The sequence below is a fragment of the Babylonia areolata genome, chromosome 22 (assembly GCF_041734735.1).
Source record: "Babylonia areolata isolate BAREFJ2019XMU chromosome 22, ASM4173473v1, whole genome shotgun sequence".
Classification (NCBI taxonomy): domain Eukaryota; kingdom Metazoa; phylum Mollusca; class Gastropoda; order Neogastropoda; family Buccinidae; genus Babylonia; species Babylonia areolata.
In genome coordinates this window covers 28,147,712-28,168,582 of record NC_134897.1, presented here as the reverse complement: position 1 = coordinate 28,168,582, position 20,871 = coordinate 28,147,712, and the positions used below count along the sequence as shown (strand labels likewise).

The window sequence follows — 20,871 nt, the reverse complement described above, 5'->3', positions numbered from 1 at the left end:
GACGAAAACAAGATGGATTCCAATCCAGTTTTCTGAAGATGATGTCACTAATTGGGGAAAACAACATCCACCGCTAGCAGAGCCATAATCAGATAATGGAGAACTTTCACTTTACGGCAGATGCAGCTTATCGGATATGTGCGCCTTTTAAAAGTTCAAAATAACTTTTTTCTTTGAATTCAGGGGGTGTGCCAAAATGCAGTTCAACACCATGCAGGCTGAAAATTATGGTACATGGAGAAATCAGTACTCACAAGAAAAGCCATATCACAGAACTGAGCAGGAATAGGTCAAGTAGAAATAGTTAATATAATAATTTTTTTTTTTTTTAAAGGTTCTGGTTGAATTGGTAGTTTATTTTTGGTTGATATGAAAATGAACATGTTGCTGGAAGTGTTGAAAAAAATTGAAAGAAAGAAAACATGGGATGTTGGCGCTATTGTGCAGTTAATGGGCAACCCGGACATGCTACGACAAATGATGGAGAATCCCTTCGTGCAGCAGATGATGTCCAACCCTGACATCATGAGGCAGCTAATCATGAACAACCCTCAGATGAGGGACCTCATGGAGGTATGGTTACATCAAGACAGGTGTTGGGGAGTGGAGTGTATGTTTGTGTGTAAATCAGAATTCGATTTATTCGGTACTTGTCATGGAAACAACAAGTAAAGGTTTACAGACACAGCAACAAAAGGCAAAAACTGATAAAATTTGTTTATGATAAGTGATTTATAACATGGTTTGCGCTTTGAAACAGTTGTATGTTTAATGTATTGTGGTTGTGAAGGTTGTACATATCAACAAAGCACATTTATCTCATTGTGTGCCTGTGTTTATTTTGATGTTTTGTGGAAAGGGTTTGGATTGGTGGGAAGAAGATTGTATCAAAATAGAACACACTAAAAGTGGAGAAAATATATTATGTCGTTCTCATGCAGCCTATCCACAGACAGAGGTTAGCATTGTAATTTGTAATTTTGTATGCAAACACTGCATTAGAAAGGGAACAGGCAGTTGATGACTAAGACAACTGAAAAAAAATAAGGAAATATAATTCTTCTGTTGCTGAAAAAAGTGTGTGTGTGTGTGTGAGGGGGAGGTGGGGGTGTGGGGGGAGGTGGGGTAGAGGATGAGGTATGTGAGTATATGCATGCCTACACTGTGGGAGCAACAGGATATTGGAACGTATATATATATATATATATATCTTTGTATATATGTGTGTGGAGATATGGGCATATGTGTGTGTGCTTGTACAAGTAAGTGTTCATCTGTGTGTGTGTGTGTGTGTGTGTGTGTGTGTGTGTGCTGTGGAAGCTGTGATACGTAGACTAGAAATGAGTGTGTGGAGGAGGGGGGTAGAGGAGGTGCAGGGTAATGTGTGTGGTGTGTGTGTGTGTGTTGGAGCTCATGTACGTTTATATGTATTTGACTGTGCTTTCATATCTGTGAAACTGCATGTTCGGTGCATATCTGTTATGCATGTGTGGGTGTATATGTGAATGTGTGTCTTCATGTTTTACATCTATTTGCTTATTTATCATCATTGTTATCTTATTTATTTATTTATTTATTATTATTATTTTTTTTTTACATTATAGTTATTATTTATTTATTTATTTGTGTAAGCTTATCTATTATTTATTCACCTTTTTTTTTTTTTTTCCCTCAAGGCCTGACTAAGTGCGTTGGGTTACGCTGCTGGTCAGGCATTTGCTTGGCAGATGTGGTGTAGCGTATATGGATTTGTCCGAACGCAGTGACGCCTCCTTGAGCTACTGAAACTGAAACTGAAAAAAGTGTCTTGTTTTGGAGAAGTTAAATTGTTGTGCTAATGCTTCATTTAGACATGCATTTTAATTTTTATTGACCAATAATGAAAAGCAAATGCTCATTCTGTTGGCTTAAAAAGTAGGATGAATGTTCACTTTTCTTTTTGTTGGTTTGTGAATGGTAATACTTATGCTACCTTTTCATTTCAGAGAAATCCAGAAATTACTCACATGCTCAACAATCCTGATCTTATGAGACAGGTATGATAATGTATAATTCATTACGTTTTGTATAAAAAGCTTCTATTCATTTATGTTTAATTTTTCATGTTTATAAATAACGGTTATAGTTGAGCGTGTGTCATGTTTTATTTATTTATTTTTATGTCTAAATATGTTTTACATCTGATGTCCTCATTCCTGCTTTATTAACCCCTAGGCTGCCTATATGACGAGATAATTTGTCAGTGCAAGTGTGTATGCTTCGCTGCCACAATGACGAGATAACTCGTGGAAATATTCTGACTTTTCCCTGGATTGCATTGAGTTCGTTGACAAAAATACTGGTAGCTTTAGCTTTGGGAATCTTTCTACTTTCTATTCATAGCTAGAAACCCCACTATCTCATGAGGCAGTCCTTTATTTGAATGTTTTGGTTGGGTTACTGCTGCAGTGTTAGCCTGCCTGACTCCTCTTCTAGCTCGCTCAACAAAATGTTGGACACTGTGCTCAAGACATGGATCATGGTGCACTAAATCAACCAATATTGCTTTCTTTAGCTGATGCTCAGAAAGATTTGGAGCGTAAATTCGAAGAACACAGTGATGAACTTTAATCGGACGATTTGATTGAAAATAAAGGGAGCAATGAAGAGACTGGCCAAGATATGACTCAATGAGTGATGCCGGCTGTACAGTTGTAGCAGACGACAGACAGTGACCAAATTATTAGGACACAGTGTGAGCAATATTCTTGGCACTCAGCCAACGCTGTCTGATGAGAAGTGGATAAAGTTTATGACCATGTGAGAGGGGTGAAAAGGAGGGGGGTGGAGACGGAGGGGGTGTGGCCTCACATCCATGTTATCATTTGGTGTAGTCAGAATGCATTGTGTATCTTTTTAAAAAATATATTTTATTGTGGTTCTAGTATAATTTGTGTGTACAGGTATTATCCATTTGCCCAGAAAATATCATATTTTAGCGCAAATTACCTGACTAATGTTTGTTATGAACAAGTTGAAAATGTGACAAAAACCAAAACACTGATTTCAAAACAACAGCATGTCACTGAAAATGTATAGAATTGGAAAACATCATTTGTTTTGTATTCTTTATTCTTGTACCTTTCAGAAAATATATACTTTTATGGGTCTTTCTCCAATAACAAAGAGCACAGAATTTTTTGAAAATATGTTCCCGTTTTTTGTGAAAAAACCCTGGTAAATAGATTTCACTTGAATCTTATTTCCCTGGCAGCGAAAGGGTTAACACAAATTGTTGGAGTTGGAATCTTTAGAAGTCAGACTGCCAATATCAAGTTTCTCTAACAGTGACTGTGATGTGTAAACTGAGACTAACATGTAAGGATATAGTATGAACCACATGTACCAGGCATGCATCCACACAAGTTGCACAAAGATGGTACATATATATGCATATTGCTGTTGTGCATATTTAATGTTATATATTTGATTGTTTTCAGCAGAGTCCTAGATTAGAATATTGTTTACATAGCCAAGTAAAATAAAGAGAGTAGAGGGTGTTGGGTGAGTGGAGGTTGAGTGGAGGGGGGTGGGTATGAATGTTGAGGGTGTGTGTAGAATGATCAAGGCTCAAATGAAATGAACTGAGAATTTCTTCCTGTACTGCCTACTGCAGACAATGGAGCTAGCCCGTAACCCAGCCATGCTGCAGGAGCTGATGAGGTCGCAGGATCGTGCCATGAGTAACCTGGAGGTAAGTTTGGAACTTACTCTGGTGCTTGTTTCAACATTGATATTGGTGATAAGGGTGGTGTCAGTACACTTTCTTGCCTCGTTCATACAGTCAGTTAAATGGAATGGATAATACAGTGAACAAAGAAAAGATGAGAATAAGAAATGGAGAAAAAAAAACCCTGCTCTTTGCTGTGTCAGCTGTTCTAAAATATGGACAGTAGCATGTCTCTAAAGAATTCGTTTTTACACACATTTGCCATTATTAAACTTATTTCATGTTGGGCTCTCAGAAGTTTGAATGGAGAGGGTTTCTTATTATATTCGGAGAGGTTATGATTCAGAGTTTGTTTGATGTAAATTTGATCTTTCCCTTGTCTTCTTTCCTGTAGAAATGAAATGACTGTGTTGTTTGATGATGAGCATATTAGAAATTTCTTGGGTGCAGAGCTTGCCTGGGGGTTTCAACGCGTTGCAGCGTATGTACCGTGACATCCAGGAGCCCATGATGAATGCGGCACAGGAGACCCTGGGTTCCAATCCCTTCGCCTCCCTTGTCAATTCTGGGTCTGGTGAGTGACTTGTGGATGTGAGTGAATGGATTATTTATTTACTGTAAAGTTCGGTCTATTGAGCGCACTGGTATATAAGCCGCACCCACTAATTTTGGAAAAAATTGAACTTTATACATAAGCCGCACCGGCTTATAAGCCGCACTTATTTCCGGTACCAGAACACATACTGATACTACAGAAAAGCTGTCGATACTGTAGGTTATGAAATAAACACAAGCTGGAAACAACACAAAGAAAAGCAAGCGAAAATACTGCTAGTGCCACAAAAAAAATAATAAATAAACACAACGAAAATAAGATCCATAATTTAGGGATAGTCACATTTATTCAACGTCATCCTGCTCACTGAATCCACTAAAATCTTCGTCTTCAGTGTCCAAGTTGAAGAGAACCAGCACAGCTTCCTCCACCATCTTGTCACTGACTTCAGCCTCGCTTTCACTTCATGAACATGAAGGTGGAGGTCGCTGCTGGTTCGTCGTTTGCACTGTCGTCTGCTAGGTCGATCACCTTCAATTTGAAGGCTGCATCATAGGCATAACGTTGCGTTTTTGGCATGATGAGGGTGTACGCTTGAGCAGAGTAGAACTGAATGCTGATTTGAAGGCTTTAATGTGTGCAGATTTGATTTATAAAACGTGAACATTTAGCACACTATCCTGAAGCTCATCTAAAAATTCATGGACAGAAATCATGATTTTGGTGAGTTGAAGGGCAGCTAAGAATAGACGAAAACATGATACTCCCAAGATCGTTAAAATCCGCAAATAAGCTGCATCATTGCATAAGCCGCAGAGGTTGAAGCTGGGGTAAAAAGTCGCGGCTTATAGACTGAACTTTACGGTACTTTTTAGGACACTTTTTCTGGCTATGGGAGCAAAATAAGAACAAAAACAAAACAAGACAACAAAACATATAAAGGGGGATTATTTCGTTTCAGTTCTCAGTGTGTACGTGTAAGTGTGTTTCTGAATGTGTGTGTGCATGCATGTGTGTGTACGTGTGTGTGTGTGTGTGTGTAGAATGGATATATTCACAGGAGCCACCAAACTGATAACTGCATATGTGTATGTGTGGTGGTTAGAGGTGCACACATATGCACAGGTGCCATTGTACATATTTATTTATTGCATCTATGCCGATTAATATTTGCTGTGTGTGGTGATGAATGTAATGTTTGTAAGAATTTATATGCAGTGGTATGTTCACTTTTGTGTACAAAACTACAAATGTTTTTATGAAAACTGTGGACTGTCTTGTTCTGTGTTTGTGGACTGAATTCACTCAGATCAGGAAGTCAGCTTTTATATGTATGGCTGTCTATATTTTAGGGTGCGTGTTCTGGGCATGTTTGTGCTTTGGTTATCCACTGAATGCTGATATGGTTTGTGTGTTTGTGCATGGTATTTAATGTGTGCATTTAATTTTGTTGATGTATACTCACACATTTTTGTTGTGTATGTGTGCTGGGTATGTATGTGGTTTAGTTGCCCACCAAACGCTGACATGGATTTTTTTTTTATATTAAACCTGGGCATTTGATCATGCATACTTGCATGCTTTGTTGTGTATGTGTGCTGGGTATATGTGTTTCTGTTACCCTCTGAACACTGACAGTGTTAACGGATATTTGACATGGTCAGTCATGCAGATGTATACTCATACATTTTGTTGTATGTGTGTGTGTGCTGGGTATATGTGTGTTTCTGTTACCCACTGAACACTGACATGGATTATGTGGGATATTTAATGTGCTTATGTGTGCATGTTTTATTGACAACAGGGGCGGGCAGTGCCCAGCAGGGCCGAGAGAACACAGACCCCCTGCCCAACCCATGGGCACCCAACTCTGGGGGCACAGGCACCACCTCGTCGGGCACCTCCACCACCACCTCCACCACCACTCCCAGCTTCATGGCTGGTGGGCTGGGCCAGAGCGGTGAGTGTGTAGTTGGGTGTGTGGGTGTCTTTGTGCCTGTGATGTGCGTGTGTGTGTGTGTGCGTGTGCGTGTGTGTGTGCGTGTAGATGGGAAATACATTATTCAGTTGCAGGAGTTGTCTCTGCTTCATGGACCCCCCTCCCCCTGCCAAAAAAAAGAGAAAGAAACAACAACAACAAAACTGGATAAAGGGGTGGGGGGTGGGGGGAGAGGAAAAAGGAAATATAGCAGTATACTAATTGGTACTATAAACAAGCATCTGCAGAAAGATGAGTTGTGGTGCTTTAACAAAAACACAGAAAAGCTTTGAGAAAAACCTACAGTTAGGTTCAGGTTCAGTGTGGGGTTGTGTTCACCACAGTGCACTGAGGTTCAGGGAGTGTTATGTGTGATGTGGTGTTGGTTCACCACAGTGCAGTGAGGTTCAGGGAGTGGTGTGTGTGATGTGGTGTTGGTTCACCACAGTGCACTGAGGTTCAGGGAGTGGTGTGTGTGATGTGGTGTTGGTTCACCACAGTGCAGTGAGGTTCAGGGAGTGGTGTGTGTGATGTGGTGTTGGTTCACCACAGTGCACTGAGGTTCAGGGAGTGGTGCGTGTGATGTGGTGTTGGTTCACCACAGTGCAGTGAGGTTCAGGGAGTGGTGTGTGTGATGTGTTGGTTCACCACAGTGCAGTAAGGTTCAGGGAGTGTTATGTGTGATATGGTGTTGTTGGTTCATGACAGTGCAGTAAGGTTCAGGCAGTGTTATGTGTGATATGGTGTTGTTGGTTCATGACAGTGCAGTAAGGTTCAGGCAGTGTTATGTGTGATATGGTGTTGTTGGTTCACGACAGTGCAGTGAGGTTCAGGGAGTGGTGTGTATGATGTGGTGTTCGTTCACGACAGTTCAGTGAGGTTCAGGGAGTGGTGTGTGATGTGTTGTTTCACCACAGTGTAGTAAGGTTCAGGGAGTGTTATGTGTGATGTGGTGGTGTTGGTTCACCACAGTGCAGTGAGGTTCAGGGAGTGGTCTGTGATGTGGTGTTGGTTCACCACAGTGCAGTGAGGTTCAGGGAGTGGTGTGTGTGTGATGTGATGTTGGTTCATCACAGTGCAGTGAGGTTCAGGGAGTGGTGTGTGAGATGTGATGTTGGTTCACCACAGTGCAGTGACGTTCAGGGAGTGGTGTGTGAGATGTGATGTTGGTTCACCACAGTGCAGTAAGGTTCAGGGAGTGGTGTGTGAGATGTGGTGTTGGTTCACCACAGTGCAGTGAGGTTCAGTGAGTGGTGTGTGAGATGTGGTGTTGGTTCACCACAGTGCAGTGAGGTTCAGGGAGTGTTATGTGTGGTGTTGCAGCGTCAGTGTTCAACACGCCTGGCATGCAGTCAATGGTGCAGCAGATGATGCAGAACCCCCAGATGGTGCAGAACATGATGCAGTCTCCCTACATGCAGTCAATGCTGCAGTCCTTGTCTGCAAACCCTGACCTTGCTCGACAGGTGTGTGTGTGTGTGTGTGTGTGTGTGTGTGTATGTGTGTGTGTGTGTGTGTGCTCAAAGAGTAAATACTTTGAGCCATGGATCAACAAAGTTGCAACTTCAGACTTTCTTTAACCATCCTGTTGGAAGTTAAAGATAACATTTATTATTGGGAATTGAGTATCTGCAGCCATTTACTCTTTTTACGCCATAGGCGACCTTAGTCAACAAGACAGTGCGCCACCATGGGCGACTTTGGTCGACATCGAGGGGTCTTTTTAAAAGGACCATTTTTCACATTGTAACAAGCCTTGACAGCTGTTGCTGCCAATAGAACAATGTCTAAACTTTGCTCCCTGACCCACTTTGAAGTGAGCAAGTCCATTGTGTTGCATTGACATAAACCCAAGATAAGATAAGAAGATAAGAATAACTTTATTATCTCCAACTGGAGAAATTTGGTCAGGTGCATTATCACAACATAGACAAGTAAACAACATGGAGACCATAACTGTAAAAGCCAACAACAGCCCCTACAAATATTACGAAGATACAAATGTAAAAAATATCACATACATCGTTTCATACATACATCCACACGCAATGCAGGTAATAACTAGTATTCTTAATGTAAAAACAGAAAGAATTAAGAAACATTATTTGAATATAATTATAAACATAGCCTACTATACTGCACATTGATTATAATAGACAGGTAAGATAAGAATAAAGATGAATTGCGGAAAACCACAACCAGATAATCAGCACACACCCGCACCCCCCCCCCCCCCCACACACACACACACACACGCGCGCGCGCGGATAACTTGATTAAACAAGAGTAATAAACATGTGTTCTCAAATAAAGGCATTTCACATATTCGCTTTTAAAAACATTGCAATTAATTATTACATCGTAATTATTAAACAAATATATTTAGAATATGAACGTTAGCATTAGACATATTCCACTGTACATTCATCCTGCATATTGCACATTATTCTTCCTACATATTGCACATTCATTATAACCAATTGTCACGTTTTAAGCTCAGTAAAACACACACACACACACACACACACACACACACATACACACACACACACACACACACACACACACCACAATTAGAACAGGGTACAGCCTATCATGCACGGACTTTCACACGTCTCACATGAGAGTGCGCGCGCGCGCACACACACACACACACACACACACACACACACACACACACACACAGTTCTCAAGAATTTAAAAGGTGGATTGAACGTGGAATAAAAAGTCTTCAGAGCTCTGGATTTCAACTTAAAAGTTCTGTAGCGTTGTCCTGATGGCAACAGCTCATAATACTTTGCTAAAATATGGGTATCGTCAGTTGCTATCTGCCTGCTTTTTTTTAACCACTCGACTTTCATACAGCTCTTGCATACTAGCTTGTTTCACTCCCACAATTTTACTGCATACACTCATGACATCGTTCAAAACACACTTACTCCTCACTCCCAAACTTCCATACCAGCACATAAATGAAACTGTGAGCACGGACTCGATACAACATCGATAATAACTTTGAAGAATATTTGAATTTATACCAACATTTCTAAGCTTCTGTAAACAAAAAATTCTAGATTGACATTTCTTATGAATGGAATCAACATTTCTGTCAAAAGTCAGCTTATTGTCTAAGATGGTCCCTAAATATCTATATTCATTGACCCTCTCCACTGTTTGACCATCAATAACAAGGTTAGCTACAGGCAAGGGGTCTTTCTGAAAATCTATTAACATTTCTTTTGTTTTCAATACGTTGAGATCCAGATAGTTTTTCTCACACCAGGAACAAGCCTGTGATTGAGAATCATATGTAAAATATTTGGCACTGGGGAGTGTTTTTCATGCAGAAACCTGGTGGTGAAAGAGTTAAGTAAGTAAAGAAAAGATTTATGTGGCTGAAAAAGAACAGATCTAGTTGATTGTGTATTGCATAGCAGGCAAAGTTCTAGATAAACCTGTTTTGTTTAAGTACATGGACATATGGAATAGCTGGCATTGGCAAAGGACTGGAAACATTTATAACCCTAAGGGATCTATGTTGACTTTAATCTTTAGCAGCTCCTGTTGAATCCTAGCTAGTCTGGATTTGGGTTTAGAAATCTTTGGCTGACTGTAGATAATGTTGACGGTTTCACTGTTGAAGTCTAAGATGTGGCATGTGCTTTAGTTGTGTGGTTATTTCTCTGAATGAATAACCTCTTCTTTTTCTTGTGTTGTGCTGTCAAGATTTTAAATTTAGCAGTATCTCTAAAGCTTAGACTGCCAGAGTCTAATGGAGGAGCCCTGCGTCTCTTATCTTCTGACAGTCATTTTCTCCAGGATGTGTTGATCCCAGCATGGACCAGAGTTGGTCTGACAGCATCAAGGACTGGATGGGAGTGACCCTTCCACATCTTCTTTAACAGTTGCCAGCAGATCATTGTGGAGGAGGTCTTTTGTCTCTTCAGCCCCCAACGATTTCCATGTTAAGAGTGATGATGATGATGATGATGAGTGAAGTGGTATAGTCAGTATTTGATCATTTGATGGTGGTTGACATGGTGTGGGTGTGTGTTGCAGGTGATGAACAACAGCCCCCTATTTGCCGGCAATCCCCAGCTACAGGAGCAGTTCCAGGCTCAGCTGCCCACAGTAATGGCACAGGTAAGTCGCATGAGCCATGGGCATCGACCTGTCCACTTCTGCAGCTGCTCAAAGATGCCTGATTGAATTGTACAATCACATTTTTCTGCACACAGTTCAAGGTGTTTTTGCCTGTGATGACTCTGTTGCTGCCTTGTGTTCTTTTACATGCACCTATTGCACGACTCTGTTGCTGCCTTGGGTTCTTTTTCCTGCACTTATTGCATGTGGCATGTAGAATTTCAGTGGAGGTGGGAGAGTTAAAATCACAATCCATGTGCTAAATCCAGGAACACTCGCTTCTTAGTCAGGCACTCTACCATGAGGCTAGCCTTAATAATCCAGATGTTCTTGAAATCCAGTTTCTGAAGTGTTGCATATCATCTCTGTATGAATGAATCTGCATTGAAACATGTTATTGTTTTGTCTAAAAGTCATAAAAAACATTTTAAGATGTCAGTTGAGGCAGTTGTTTGTTTCTGATTGATAGAAAACCACTTTCAGGTGTCATATAATAAGACAGTGTTGCTGTGTTGCACATGATGCAGTCACATTATGTTGAGAGAATGAATTTTATAGAATAGAATTAATTGAAAGTGGGGTTGGGGGAACAAGCATATTACTTTCAGCTACCTGGTTCTCCATCCCTGCTTTCTGTGTCAGTTGAATCAAAGTTTCTTTTCCGGTTCTAATGTCAGCTAAAGTATGTAGGATAAGAGAGAGGGGAAAAAAAAAATCTGTGATAAAGAAAATGTCATCATCAACCTTGATCACCAGCAAATGGGAGTACAAGGTTCACAAAAAATTAAGGACCACTTGGGAGTGTGCACAGATTTCTTCTTTGGGGCATGGTGAAATGATGCTGAATTTTGGGCAAACATTGGTGTATGCAGCCAGTGTAATTAGTACCACTCATAACCAGAGGTGCTTTCTTGCGGTGACTGCTCATCCCCCTTCTTTTCTTTCTTTTTTTTTTTTTTTTTACAATGAAAAATAGGTTATTGTTGATACACTGCTGATTAACTGTAAATTTCTTTCCTAAGCATACATTTTCAAACACTTTTTTTTTTTTTTTTAAAGCTGTTCATGGTGTACCTATTTCTGAAACAGCCCTTTGTGTGTTCACTGAGTGGCTGGTGGCAGACCACATGCAGCCTGTATACCTTGAAGTATTTCTTGATTTTTTTAATCTTATGAAAACATACAATCTTTTATGAAGTGGTCCTCAACTTTTATGTGTAATCCGTATACCCAGGAGGCTTGTCAATGGAGGGAGTATTGTATGGAAATTTGTGTAATTATACATTGGTGGGATACATCGGAAGTGATGACACCATTACAGATGAACAACCCGGACATGCAGTCGGCCCTCAGCAACCCCCGTGCCATGGATGCACTGCTGCAGATCCAGCAGGGCATGCAGACCTTGCAGTCTGAGGCACCAGATGTCTTTGGGTCGTGAGTATCTGCCGTGATTCTTTCTAACTGTGCGCCACATCTCCAGAAGAAAACCTCCTGTGGTCTTCAGTCATGGGGCTGAATTGAGTATGCAGGGTGGTGTGTGTGTGTGTCTGTGTGTGTGTGTGTGTGAGTGTGTTTTATAATTTCTTTTCATGGCATTCTACTTTCAGTTTTGTTGTTTTTGTTTTCAGTTACGGAATTTGGATTAGTTACTGATTAGATAAGGTTGGTGTCCAGTTATTAAATGTTTGTGTCATCAATTGTTTTCTCTTTTCCTTTTTTGTTATTCTCTTTTCTGCTACAGTAGCTGATGATTTTTACTATTATTATTCATTACAAAAATATATTTTTTAAAGTTTTCATGCCCAACATGATACAAGAGAATGCAGTCATAGCATGGAATCATGGGTTTGTCAGTATGTGCTATGAACTTAGTAACTGAATAGAAAGAATGTATTGGTGTTCATTTGTGGTGATGTTTTTTGTTTTTTGGAGGTGGATGGGGGCATGTTTGAAAGTGAAGTATAGATTTTTTGCTCAGGTTGCATTGCATGTAACCAAACCCAAATATTGAAATATTCATCTGGTTCATTGTTTCCCTCTCATACAATATCAGGTCTTTGGAATGTCTAAAGCGTAAATTTTAGCAGGGGTTCTATCGCTTTAACCATAACCTACACTTAAACGTACCTTTTCTAGTCATTGTTCCCCTCCCAGAATGTATCAGGTCTTCAGGGAGCCTAAAGTGTAGATTTTTGCTGGGGTTATGTGTATTGCCTGTAACCACAACCCAATGGTGAAATATTCCCAACACCATTGTTTCCCATGCACAGAATGGCAGGCCTTCGGGGGGCGTCGGGAGCTGCAACAAGCCCTTCCTCCACGACTGCGGCCACTACCACTGCCACCACCACGGCCTCCTCTGCAGGCTCAAACCCAGCCAGCCCCACAACGACCAGCACAGCGGGGACAACGGGAACGACAGGCCAAGGGTCGGGCCAGGACGCGTTTGCCAGCATGATGTCACATCTGATGGGACAGCTGATGGTTGGCACGCAGGGACAGGGGGTCAGTTTCTGTTATGTGTGTGTGTCTGTGTGTGTGTGTGTACAAGGATGCTTTGTTGTATTTTTATGTGTACATGTGTAGGGGTGGTGGTGACGTATTGTATTTTTGATTTCGGGTATGTGTGTTTGTCTGGGTGTTACTGTGTGTGCTTTGTGTATTGTGACAAAGGGTGTGGGTGTGTGTTGGTGTGAGTTTGTGTGTGTTATGGTGTGTGTGTGTTGTATGTGTAGGTGTGGGTGGGTGAGTGTGGTTGTGTGAGTGTTTGTTCTGTGTGAAGGTGCGTGAGCGTGTGTTCTGTGTGAAGGTGCGTGAGTGTGTGTTCTGTGTGAAGGTACATGAGTGTGGGTGTAGTGGTATACATGTACAGGTGTGTGCACACACATTTGATTTGATGAACACTATTGAAAAGTGAGAGAGGATGTGTTTTGCTGTGGGTGACATAATAAATAACTTAAATTTTTAAATCGTATCACATCGGACAACCATACTTTATCAGTGTCACTGAAATTAACTGTTGCATCCCACACAAAATGCTTTGCCTCTATGTATCTTTAGTGATATATATCTAGACATTTCTCCCTTGCCTTTTTAGCAGCCAGATGTGTTTCTGGTGCGTTGCATACTGAATATTTAACTTTTTCCATAATCCATCAGGTGCTGAATATTGAGATGTTTTTCTGAGAGTATTGACACAACAGGGATTCAGAAAGTAGGTCTGGATAAATGGTGACTGGGGAGATATTCAGGATCTATTGCCGACCAGTTGTAGTTGGGGTAATGACCCTTAGCATTTCAGTGGAGGAAACAGCAGCGATTCACACTCAGCTACCAGGCATAGTATTTTCAGGTGGAAAGGACATTGTCATGGTTGAATACTTAGCAGTGCAACTCGTCAGGGAGGCAGGAAATTGGGCAACTATTCTGATTACTGGCAAGTAGAGAGAACGTGCAGCAGTGGTCCACATCACTGTCAGCTTAACTTTTGACCTTTCACATTACTTGGGTTTATACCAACCACAGTGCAGATATAGGTAAGTAATTGACGCACATATCACTCTTCCATCTTTACGTTCCTATCCTATATAGCAATTCTGCCACACCCTCAAGACTTCAGGTTCCATTTTTTGAAAGGGTCTGTTATCATGGACTGAACAGTGAAAGTGCCTGTGAAAGCATTAAAAAAACAACCAAAAACATCTTTTGGGTGTTTAGATAATGATTTGTGCTTTGAAAATAAGAGTGTGTTTTTGCTGTTCATCCTTCAGCTTTTGTGTATGTTGATCACAGCAGAGCCAGCCACCGGAGCAAGTGTATTCTTCTCAGCTGGAGCAGTTAGCAGCCATGGGTTTCGTGGACAGAGACGCTAACATCAGAGGTGAGGGTCTCTTCATAGTCTTTAGACACTTACATCCCATAAACGGTCAACTTACTTTGTGCACCCACCCAAGAAGTTGACCGTCTGTGAGATATTAGTGTCTGTGGTACCTCGCAGTGTGGCTTGGATACTTGTTTACTGTGTGTCATCTTGACCCATTCTCCTGTTATGAGATGATTCATACCACACTTACTTCCCTTGCAGATAAGTTCATGTATTCTCTCTCCATGTTCTAGTGTACTGTTTCAATTTCATTTATTGTCGTCAGGGTAAAATTTGCTTTCTTACTTGGAGTGTTTATGAATAGCTGAAGCACAAATATCCTGCATTAGAATTTGTAGCTGTTTATCGATTAAAAAAAAAATTATATGAGAGTCACAAACACATGATAAAGGAAGACGGTATACTGAAGGGGTTGCTGAGCTGTCTGTGAAGTATGACAGCAGTGATGAAGACAGTAAAGTACATTTTCAGACGACTGTGACAGTGCAGATTTTGAACCATACTCAGAAAGTGATCTTGAGGTAGAATGGTGGCAACACAAGATACTGTATGAAGACCTGATCCCAAATCATATCTGTTTATTGGAGACTGCCCGATTGAATCATCCATGAAAATGTGATGAAAGTGCTGTTCTCAAAAAGAAGGAATTGTTAGTGTTTTAGTGACACACCCCATTTTCACCACAACTGGTCAACAAGGTTGAGAGAATGAACTGTATAATAATTAGAGTGTGTATGGATATAAGTTCCTTTCTTGTGTTTGCATGCAAGTCTCTTGATTATTATGGTTATGATTTCTTTAAAAAATAAGTTTAAATATTAATTTATAATGGATTTCAGCACTGACAGCAACGTTGGGTGACGTGAATGCAGCCATTGACCGGTTGTTACAACAGAGATGATGGCCTTTTGGTCCCCTTCGTCTTCTGTGATCCTCACCAAGTTATATACCTCCTGTCTTCAGCACCAAATGATTCACTCTTTTAATTTTCATTGATATTGTTGTTATTTTTTATACTTTTATCTCACCTTGAAAAATATTGTGTTTGTGGGCACTTTGTCTTTATGTACTGGGTTTCCTGTTTGTCATATTTAAGTTTGATTTGGTTCTTTGTGTTTTTATCATTATAGTTGATTTTGTTCATTATTCTTACATGTTTTTCTTCTGATTGTTGGAGTTGTTCCTTATTAACGCATGGAGTGTGTTTTGGTTTTGTGTACAATAGATGAATGTTTGACCAACTGCTCATACATGTGTGTGTACTATTTTTGTATTCATCAGTATTTTATGTGAAATCATTATGCAAGTGTTTTCAGCATGTAACCTGTGTGTTAAAGGTCTGACTTCCATGCACAAACTAGAGCGTTGAATTTGGGGTGGACTAATGTATAAACCATGGCTGTACAATGTTCGACAGTATCTGGTTGTGTGTGTTTGTAACCATAGGTTATGTCAAAGTTTTATCTTAAACATTTGGTGCACTAACTGATTTTTTTTTATATTGTTTTCATTACAGTTTGTTTACTGTGTATAGTATGTTTGAGATAAAAGTGAAAGGTATAAATGGTGAAAGGTGTATGGTATGAACTCTGAGCTGGACTTCAAAGGTGGTAGAGGACTGGGCTATACATGATTTTGTTTGTGTGTGTGGAGAGAGAGGGAAGGATACTGAACAACAATGTGATATATGTGTTGTTTTGTACATGTCTCTTGCAGCATATAGAAGAAAAAGAAGAGCATTACCTTAAGCATTGAATGGACTAAGCATTGGGGGTTTGAAAAAAAAAAAAAAAAAAAGGCTCCAAGGTGCTTCCTACAGTTGTTGAAGTCAGTACTTCCCATTTTTATGTCAATGACCACCTTTTGTTTGATTTATTTTACTATGTGGTTTGTACTAACAGTAACTTCCTTGTGCAAGTTTATGGAAATTTATTACTATGACAGTATGGCAGCGCAGAAGGGAGGGATCATACACTGCGTATTGCAGCTTGTTAGCTTTTTTTTTTAATTGATTTAAAAAAATTTTTTTTTATGAAATGGAGTATAACCTCCCACCACCTTAACTCCAAAATTAACAAGGCTCATGTTTATTCTTGAAATAGCTCATGATACGACTTGGTTTTGCTTAACTGCAGTTGTGGAATTTTCTCAGTGGAAGTAAAATATGTTTGTAGCTTATTTGTTTGATTTGGAGGGGCGGGGAGGAGGGGAATTTATGGGGGTGGATTTTTTGGGGGGTCTATGTTCCAAAGTAACCTTTTTCCCCTTCACTGTTGAAGATGTGTGAGATAGTCTTTTAGCACATCACTATGTATGCATCTCGTTTATATTGCAATGAAATTGAAATGAACTTGCTCAATAGTGGGTGTAACTTTCTTTTTGGTAGATCATTCAGTAAACTGACCTTCAAGAGTGTTTAGCAGTGCCTCATGAATGAGTTTTCCCGAATATCTATTACACCTTCATTGTATTTGATAGGTCAAGGTCGAATTCTGATAGAAAGAAAAAGTTTTAAGAAAGGGAGGTATGTTCACATTGAATTTTTTTTCAGGTTGATGGGTTTAGAATTTTTGAAAGGTGAAAGCAAATGTTTTTTTCTATTTTTGTGCATGTTTGTATGCAATGGAAAATTTGTCACTTTGGTGCAACAATTCTTTGTGAGATGAAAACAAGGTGGTTGGCCAAAAACATGATAGGCCTTTTCTTTTGTGTTTGTGTGTTCACTCATTGCAACAGCCGTTGTGTTCAATGTACATTATAACCACCCATTGTGGAGTTGTTTAAGTGATATTAGCAGTGCTAACTTTGCTTGGTGATCAGTGTTACCAAGTCTATGGCATTAGTGTGGACTTCTCAACAGAGAACATAAGCAATTACCCAGGTGCTGAGTGTTCTGCGTGTCAAGTCTGTTTTTGCTGCTGGCTTTAATATTTGGCTTTTGTTGCTGCAGTTTCATTTATGCTTTGGTTCAGTGGTCAATCTGGGTTTGAATGAGCAACGCACAAAAGCAAAAGCATTATTTTAAACCAGGAGATACTTAGCCAAACTGAGGTTCTTGGTACTGTTATGTCAAATTTTGGTGTTACAAGTTATTTAAAAAGGTTATGTATTCTATTGGGGATGGAAGGGGTAGTGAAATTTTTGGACTCCTGAAAATCTTTTCAGGTGAGATATGCTCATACCCTGTGGCCAGGCAGTAGCTTATATCAAGCTGTAGGAGTGCATATGATAATGTACAGTTGTTGAAAAATTTTGCTAGGGCGGTCCTGCAACGACATTATGTGAAGTCTGTCATGCACTTTGGAAATCGATATCTTGACTACTTTTGTACTAGTCGGAATTGGCATTTTTTGTTTTACAGTTGCTTGTCCTTTCTGTGCCATTTGCATGTTTTCAAACTTGATATGCACATGTGTCATCTCACTTCATTTTCTTCCTTACTGAGTGGCAAGAAACTACAGTTTGATTTCACACAAGGACTACACACATCTAATACTTGCAGCCGACAGGAGTGGTGTGGCGGACTGTGGTAACAGTAACTGCCTGTGTGTTCAGTGATTCTGGATTTCTGTGCTGCAGCCTGCCATTGACACTCCAGTTGGTTTTGTGTTCAGGGGAAATAAGATGGACAGATTTAAAAAAAATTTTTTTTACCAGAAGTATGCGTTTGAGGTTTGTGAAAGACCCAAAAACGATGTGTAGAATTGTCAGGCATGAAAACGGCATAAGATCAAAAAGGAGGAAATGGAGACGAAACCAAAAAACATGGATGTGGGTGGGGAAAAGGAAAGCGATAAAAGCCTTTTGGTCCAAATCATACTTGAACTCACCATCTGAAATGAGCATTTGTTGAACTGAAAGTTGTATGCTGTAAGCCAAACAATTCCATGAAGCTGAAGCAGCCCATGTCAGTTGGTATTTGATTTCGTTGTTTTACATTCATAATACACAGATGTATCAAAGTTTCATACTTTCCTTGTTTTCATCAGGATTCTGCTTCAATAAATTGTAACAAAATTGCCACAGTGGCATAACACACAGTATTCTAATTCACTCTGAACTTGTGCACACATACATAGGCACACACAGTGCATTGTCATCTTTGTTAGTACAAGGTGAACATTGAGATGTGGTGCTATAGGACCTGTTCAACAGGGTTTCCCTCCAGTCTGTTTTCATGCATTGACAAGGATTGTATTCCCTGATGTTGATGTACAGTTTTCTTGCAGTATCAAAGCCTGTATTCCTCCGTGTTAATGTCCAGTTTTTATACAGTGACTAGGCCTGTATTCTTCCATGTTAATGTCCAGTTTTCATACAGTGACTGGGCTGGTTGGTCCACTTTGTAAGGCAAAGAAACAAATTTGCACTGACGAGCATAGAAAATGACAAGTTTTCAGTATAAAAATTGTTTTCTGAAGCTTAAGCAGGCCATCCAACCCTGTCTTTGTGCTGCAAAGCACAAGGTGAAAGTTCACTTCCCTGAAGAGCAGCACAGTTTTTGTCTAGCATTTGCTAATTTCTGTTGTGGTTGGAAATGAAAGCACTGTGCTGTGCTATTCGTTGTTCCTGGGACATGTGATTGACCAAAAAAAAAAAAAAATTTACTGTACGCAATGTCAGGGTCAGTATTTGAGAGAAGAGGGGTTGTGTTGCTTCGCTATTAAGAAAAGGAGTATCGAGAACTTTTTGTGCAGTCAGGCACCAGGGGCCTGTTCAGTTTGAAAATGCAGCCTTGCACTGAATGTTTTCATTTACCTTTGTTGCTCATAGCCCAGCTGGCCAACGCAGGGCTTTGCACCAAAAGAGCCATCCATCCATGTTTGTCATTTCAGAAGATTGTACTAAAACTACTTTTGTTTTTTTAAGATTCTTGGCTGCATAATGCAATAAATGAAATGACGTGGAGGATGGTTTTAACCGCCCTCCCCCCTAATCAATTAGGTGCCAACCCCCAAAAGTCCATTTCTGAGTATATGCTGCAGCATTAAAAAATGACAGCTCTTTGTGCAGTATCTTTGAGATAAGCTTATGCATTCAGAAGTGGACCAATGGGGTTGGCAGTCCAGATCTAGGCTTTATGCCAGCAGTTTCCCCAGGCTGTTCCTCTTGGATTGTGGACAATAGCACATCATCATGGGACAAAAGCTCACTGACAATGTGTGGCAAAGTAATGCTTTAGTGAGGGAGCAAATGCTCATTTTTGTTGATTCACTCATTTTTGTAACTTGTTCATGCGCTTGTGGTTTCGTCGATGCCAAATCGGTTTTTGTAACATTTCCATTACTTGGCGCATCGTCGGTGAGCTCTTGTTTGGTTCCATTACACTTATGGTGATGTGTTTTTGTCACCGGAATCATGTGAGACATTGTAACCGCTGCTTTTTCATCTGAAAAAGCAGTGCCAAAAAAAATAAACGGAACACTGAATGGATGAGTGTTTAATTAAATTTTGGGGAAAAAAATTTACTGGGGGGAGGAACAGAGGAATCACAAAAAGTTAGAAAATATTTGAATCTGCCTTTTATCCCTATAGAAGAAACATTAACACAGAATAAAATTGCAAACCATATTCACTTTTTGGAAAATTTTTTCATTTGATGACAAAATCATAACAAGATTGGAAATATTTTAAGATACAAATATTCAGCTGAATCCAAAAAAAAAAGGGGTGGGGGGGAAGTAAGGCCCATGCATACCATGTATATATAGTAATACATATACATACTAAATCCAGCTTTGTGAATCAGCAGTTACTCCCCACAGTAAATTTCAATTTAAAACCATACCAAGTCTGTTACTAGAAATGTGAACATGCCATTCAAAGTTGACCCAGTGGCCTCCCATCATTCTTTTATCCACAGACACTAGATGAGGGGCCAGTAGTCACCAGTTTGAATGGCATTTAAAATTTGATCCACCCTCACTTGCCAGACGTGGAATGCAAAGGACTAGCACCCATACCACCACTGAGAACAGATGTTTGGAAAAAGGGTAGACATGAGGAGAATGGTAAGTGCACCAACTTGAAAATGTGCACATTTAGCATGATCATTCTTTCTCTTGCATGCACATGCGCGCACACCCCAACCAACTTTCACATGGGCAAACTTTCTACTTGCACATATTTCCCTGTTCCCCCTTTTCCAAACATCGATAACATTTACACATACATAATGTGGGGGTTCCAAACATCGATAACATTTACACATACATAATGTGGGAGGTTGGGGTTCCAAACAGCAATAACATTTATACATACATAAACATTTATACATACGTAATTGTGTGTGGGGGGGGGGTTCCAAACATCGATAACATTTACACATACATAATGTTGGGGGGTGGGATGAATAATCAATTCAAACAGAACTGATTTTGTGGTGAGCAGTGTCAAAGACTGTTCAGGAGAAAGAAAAAAAAAAAATCCACACTTCAGTGTATCTCCTTCAAATGCTGCTGGCACTTGGGTCACAGCTGTAGGGGTCTTTTCCATTCTGATGCGTCTCCTCTGGAGGCTCTCATAGTCTGCTTCAACTCTGAACATAAAATAGATAATAAAACAATCCAATAAACGGACTTTTTTTGTTTGTTTTGAAA

The 20,871-nt window shown here is 40.0% G+C and overlaps 1 protein-coding gene across 3 annotated transcripts in view; it reads left to right on the top strand.

Moving 5' to 3' along the window:
• Window positions 1–20,509, top strand: part of LOC143296916 (ubiquilin-1-like) — a 30,887-nt gene extending 10,378 nt beyond the window's left edge. For 2 of the 3 annotated variants that reach the window (XM_076608926.1, XM_076608924.1), the window contains exons 5-15: window positions 448–573; window positions 1,986–2,036; window positions 3,656–3,733; window positions 4,160–4,283; window positions 6,070–6,225; window positions 7,567–7,709; window positions 10,303–10,386; window positions 11,708–11,823; window positions 12,660–12,894; window positions 14,182–14,269; window positions 15,112–20,509. In XM_076608926.1, coding sequence (XP_076465041.1) covers window positions 448–573; window positions 1,986–2,036; window positions 3,656–3,733; window positions 4,160–4,283; window positions 6,070–6,225; window positions 7,567–7,709; window positions 10,303–10,386; window positions 11,708–11,823; window positions 12,660–12,894; window positions 14,182–14,269; window positions 15,112–15,173 — 1,263 coding nt within the window. In that variant the 3' untranslated portion in view covers window positions 15,174–20,509. The remainder of the gene's footprint in view (window positions 1–447; window positions 574–1,985; window positions 2,037–3,655; window positions 3,734–4,159; window positions 4,284–6,069; window positions 6,226–7,566; window positions 7,710–10,302; window positions 10,387–11,707; window positions 11,824–12,659; window positions 12,895–14,181; window positions 14,270–15,111) is intronic. The other variant, XM_076608925.1, reaches the window with a different exon arrangement.
• The last annotated feature ends 362 nt before the right edge of the window (window positions 20,510–20,871 follow it).